The sequence below is a fragment of the Stegodyphus dumicola genome, chromosome 10, assembly GCF_044657685.1.
Source record: "Stegodyphus dumicola isolate Sdum_Otavi_A_Nest chromosome 10, ASM4465768v1".
Lineage (NCBI taxonomy): Eukaryota > Metazoa > Arthropoda > Arachnida > Araneae > Eresidae > Stegodyphus > Stegodyphus dumicola.
In genome coordinates, this window is record NC_140777.1 from 72,795,562 (window position 1) to 72,801,561 (window position 6,000).

The 6,000-nt window shown below is 32.4% G+C and overlaps 1 protein-coding gene across 1 annotated transcript in view; it reads right to left on the minus strand.

Moving 5' to 3' along the window:
* Rrp46 (exosome complex component Rrp46) overlaps positions 1 to 1,084 on the minus strand; it is a 30,982-nt gene extending 29,898 nt beyond the window's left edge. Inside the window, exon 1 of the mRNA XM_085825078.1 lies at positions 912 to 1,084. Coding sequence (XP_085681204.1) covers positions 912 to 972 — 61 coding nt within the window. The 5' untranslated portion in view covers positions 973 to 1,084. The remainder of the gene's footprint in view (positions 1 to 911) is intronic.
* Between the last annotated feature and the right edge of the window lie 4,916 nt (positions 1,085 to 6,000).

Sequence of the window (6,000 nt, forward strand, 5' to 3'; positions counted from 1 at the left end):
TGCAGACAATTCTCATTCTTCATTTTATCAAACAGTGCTGCCATTTTTATATGCATTCCTTTTTTGTATTCAAGTTCCAAAGGCTTCTAAAGACAAATCAACGTATATTTTGTCTTAAAAATCAATTTTAAAATAAGCAATTATGAGATTTATTTGTGATATAAAAAAATTGCAGATACACTTCTGTTATCAGGATAGGATTCAGAAATGTATGCACGTATGATTTGTGTAAGTATGATGTGTGTAAGCAATTCATATATACATGCATATATGAATCCATCCATCTATACTTACATTTCTGAATCCAGTCCTGATAACTGAAGTGTACTGTACCCTTCTGTTATCAAGACAAGATTCAGGAATGTATGGACTTGTGTCTGAATGAATGTGACTACATGTGCATATACATTTCTGAATACAGTCCCAATAACAGAGTACCAAAATTTTTAGAGGAATACAGTATTTTTCCACAAAACTGCTGATGCGAACAAGAGCTTAGAATCTATTTTAAAAGTGATTACCATGAAACTTTCACCTGAAGAAAAGAAACAGAAACTCACTTGTAAACAGGTTTTTGATTGTATTTCCAGGTAAATACTTAAGAATAAAATATGTATCTATGTATGTAAAAAAGATTTTAACTTCGGGTATTTCTATGATTCTCTTAAAACCTGATGAGCGATAGGAAAAAATGAATGTCATGTTTGGATTTAATGATGTGAAGACTATTGAATCCAAACAAGAACACAAGATTTCTATAGGGAAAAAAAAAAAATAAATAAATAAAAATTCACATCATTACCAGCAGCAATTACATATGTTGCATTACAGCATACTTGTAAGTAACATTTATTAGCATACTGATACAAACATGAAAATTCAATTTTAAGAAAATACGCAAAAATTATTACCAACGGCTAGAAGAGCAGATCCGTCACTACGGGACAAATTACTGAATTGAACAGATAGCATATTGATATGCACTATTCGATAACAATGAATACAATTAGTATTTTCAATACACTCCGAATTTTCTCAGCGTAAGCAACAATACCTGTTTTAAAAATGCGAACTACAAATATAGGATATTTTGCACCTTGTCTAAATCTTTTTGCCTCCAGACGAAAATCAAAATATTAGGAAGGAAATAGGCAAACTAGCAAAGTTATCCAACATTTCTTCCAGTCTAAATAGATGGTGAACTTCCAATAAATTATTGTTATATATTCGTTTCAAAAGAAATGCTCTCAGTTTCAAAATAACAAGTGGAACAGTGTTTTTTGACAAAATTACGATTTTGGTTGAGCAGATAATAGGGCGTTATATAGAGATCATTCACAAATCGATACTAAGGGGGATACCGAAGGAAATAGATGTCGGAAAACTAGTCGGAATTCTCTTTTCAGTCGACAGCAAGCGAGAAGGCGAGTCTGACTTAAGGTTCCTAGCTCCTATACACCAGAGGAGCCTTAGTCTGACCCTTTCAAATTCCGTCGGTGGAAAATGATGTGGAAATTCCGCTCGGAAGTGACGTTTATTGCATAGCAACCAGTCTGTCTCAACAAAGAATCTATAGGGAATCTACCTATAGATTCTTCGGTCTCACCTCCACATTGCTCGAGGCTCAGGGAAAGTTGATAGTTTGTTGTCAAAAGTGCTGTTTCGCACCTGCTTATCACTAAGGACGGAGGTAACCAAAAAAAAAAAAAAGTTACCATTTCGAGTAAATGGTGAAATTTTTCGAAAACATCCGCAGCTGTTAAGAGGTAAACTTGATAGCACATTTAGTAAAGAGCACAGAAAAAAGAAATGGGAAGATTTCATGGATATTTTAAACGCAGAAAGAAATGGCCTTCCCAAAACTGCAGATATGTGAAGAAACGTTAGCATAATTTCACGTATGATCTTTTACAAAATGAAAATTTTCTAAAAGGTTACATGTTTGTAAACTATGTGTTAGCAGGAATTTTATTATTAAAATATTTTTTTGTCTTAAAAATTTATACAAGGTCATAACAACAACATTTAGGCATTCTCTGCTCAGTGAAACTGATCACACTACAGGTCCCCTCACTCATGGAACCAGGACGCCTATTCTATGATCATTGGATCTGTCTACAACTTGAGCGAACAATATCGACTAAAAAAAACCGGTATAGACGGCCATCACAACTTATCGGTGAAAGCCATTCTGTAGTCCTCAGTTGGTGGGCAGGTGAGTCCATTTAACTTTACTGAAAGGGGACAAGGTTTCAAGGAGCTTTAGACCAATCGCAGTACAGACGAGTGACGAAATTTATAGCGCGCGCTGGCTGAAGTTCTAGGAATATTCTCCTATTATTTCACACGCTGCATTTGTAGTTCGAAAAAAATTGTACAAAACAGTATTATGACCAACACGCAGCAGAATATGCTGCTGTGTTATGTGAAGGAAAATCCCGTTTTTTAAGGGGAAAATTAACGCAGGAATATTTAGAGCAAAGAAATAAAGAGTGATATGGGATACCACGAAAGCAATGGTAAATAGATAAGAGTAAATGAATTAAGCTTACTTCAGATCCTTTTAGAAATAAACAATTTTAATCATTTAAATTTATAATATGATTAATTTGCAATACAATGTAATAGCAAACTAAGTTTTTTTTTTTTTTTTTTTCCATGCTTACCTTTAAATAAGAAATTAGAAAGAAAATATTTCTTTCTTATTATTTCTTCCCTTTTTTTACTTTCTTTTTCTATGAAAATTATTTCTTTCAGGAAAAGAAATAAAATTCATTCGCTATTACAGTATGGCTGATTGCTGCTGCATTCATCTATCACACACGCATCAAAATGCTTTATTTTAAACAATTTATTCTATAATTAACATGAAAGAAAATATTTTTTCAATATAAAATATATAACCAAAACTTAACTAATCTATCCTGTATGTGTGATTAATTCGTTTTGCAATTTTTGTCACACAATTACTAATACCTTTATTTTTAATATTACATTGCTATTATTTGAATTTTTTATATATATAAGAACTGCTCAGTTTAAATACTCTTCCTTCTCAAAAGATTTTATTCTGTGAAAACAATTAAAAGATAGTAATATTTTCACAACGCAAGTACTAAAGTAAAAATAATCAGTGTAGGTCTCCTGCAGTTGAAGTCCTTGTCAAACCAGCGTTTCGACACATTTTAAATAGAAAACTAATAATAATCAATATCTCTTTTACAATATAAAAATGAGAATGCTATGAACAGTATTTTTTTTTTTAAATTTGCAAAGAAACAATGATTTTTTAATACTATATTAAGTTACAAAAGTTCCATGAACAAACCCTCAGTCTTATAGCGTTGTTACTTTATAGCATAATACAATAATAATGCAGTATAATTCTGCTAACAAGCTCACCAGCCGCCGAGCGGTAGAGTCGCTGAACGCAGGTAGTTTGGTCCGAGGTTCGAATCCCGCGAACGAGGTGGCCGGCGTTTTCGTGGCTTTCCCCGTGTGTAACTTGTATACGAGCCAGTTTCGCTTAGAAAGTCCTCACTTAGAAACCAGTTTTAAAACGTAATAAAATTACACACACACACACACAAATCTGAAAGCCTTCAGAATTTATATTACTCCCAAAGCGCCATTTTTTTAACGTTTTGCTTGTTACCTTTATTTATTAAATATCATGTTTTTCGCACTTAAACCATAAAATTCAATTCAACAGCAATATCATATAATTTAAAAAAAGCATATCTTTAGAATTTCCGATACACAGTCTCGCGCGCTAGAGATGAAAAAAATTTTTTTTTTCTTTCAATGTTGCCATTGCTCGCTTTGAAATCGTTGGGTTTCTTAATCAAAAACTCATAAATGCTTTACAAAATATGAAATAGATAATAAGACAAATTCCCAGTTCCAAATTTGGGCCTCCAGATGCCTATATTAGGATAGAGGATTACGTTATTCAGAATTTCATGGTTCAAGGTACCATTGTTTTATCACAGTGCGAGAAACATTCATACATTCTGAATATTCCTCATTATTTAATTTCTTTAAATATAATAGAGTGCGATAATACTTGGTGGCAACGATTTGAAAAGTGAAACGCCACAAAATGGCAAAACGAAATTAATAGCCCCTCTGAGCTAACACTTATTTTTAAAAATATCACACTAGTAGTAGTACAGCTACTGAAAAAAATATTATAAAGTTAGTTTAAAGTTTTATATATATATATATATATATTCTTTTTTTTTTTTTTTATTTTACGGTAGTGTGAATTTCGTGTAATAATGAACGACATTCCTTTTTGTGTACACAGTATTATTCGTAAGGTATTCAATTGTTAGATTTTAAAGTAAACGTAATTCTTGCTGTACATAAATCGAGTAGAAGCTTATCGGATGTCTACATTTGTATTAAATCAAGAAGGTTAATGTGCTTGATAAACTTATTATCGTCTGCATTTTTAAAGCATACAATTACAATTTATATTTATAATTTCAGGAATAGTATAACCTTTCTTTCAGTAGAAATTGCGTTCTTGTTTTCTGAATGTGGCTCCAAATACTCTCTCAGTTCATCGCAGATTAAAATAACTATAAATTTTGGCAATCTGAAATACGCAATGAAAACATCTTTTGGCAGAGCAAAAGCATCAACATATTTCCTATAAATTCGTCATCGATTCAGAGATCTACGACAGTATTCTTCGCTTAAATATGAAAAAATCAGCGGCGAAAACGCATACAAAGTCATTGTCTACTTAGTACGTCAACTGCACAACCCTGATTGACGACGCGGCAACACTTTTTCACGCGCTTTCGACAACTTCCGTACTCCGAGAATATAGGATGTCGAGCAGACCTGTTTTTTACTAGCAGCGACATCTGGCGGCGCACAACTTGCTGTCGACTCTCGTAGCGTAGAATAACCGTCCAGACACGGAGGTTCAACCTCCGCTCTGGCTCCAGAGAGAGAATACAAGGTCATAAATCAAATCATTGAATCGCTTACGCGTGTTTTGAATTTGAATAAAAAATTTTTAATTTTTAGCAAATGATGATTATATCAATAATTTTATTTATTCATGAATTATACCTGTCATAAAACTACAGATACACTATGTATCGTAGACATCAATAAGCATTAAACTTTGATGCATTAAAAACGATTTACTAGTGTGTAAAAATATAATAAATTTGTAACAAAACTAATAGAAAAGAAAATAAAAAAAATTATATAACTATAAGTTAAATCACAAAACGTATCATCTTGTATATAAATGTACACACACGCACAAACATATATATATATATATATATATATATATATATGTATTATACAAAATAGAATGAAAAATTACATAACAACTGCATAATAATAGAATGGTAGGATTTTCTTTTTATATAAATGAACTTTGGAATTCTTCCGTGTCATTAGATGCAAATGTAGATACGCGGGTTCAATCTACAGCGCCGATGACACCAGGAAATCCAAACTTAACTTTAGATCAAATTCTAATTTGAATATTTTTTTTTTGAAAACCATTTACTGTAAAATTTTATCCATTTGAGGAAAATACTAGAACAAATAACATCTGTAACTTCTCAAATACACCAACTGACATATTTCTGGCTCAGCACTATATATCTGTTATTATCAACATATCTCTGATAACTTCCCAGAAGTATAAAGTTTTAAGGCACACAAAATCGGTTTTAAATAAATAAATAACTATATATATAACTGTAGTATAAATCTATTAACATATGCAGTGAAAGAAATTGCAGAACATATTCGTATTTATACCCCTTTTTAAATCGATCCTACCAGCGGCCGAGAGGTAAAATCGCTGAACGCTGGTAGTTCAGTCCGAGGTTCGAATCCCGTGAACGGGCTGGCTGTATACTCTGGTAGTTCGGTCCGAGGTTCGAAGGGCTGGCTGCATGGGCGTTTCCGTGGTTTACCACATGTGCAACGTGTATACGAGCTAGTTTCTCTTAGAAAGTC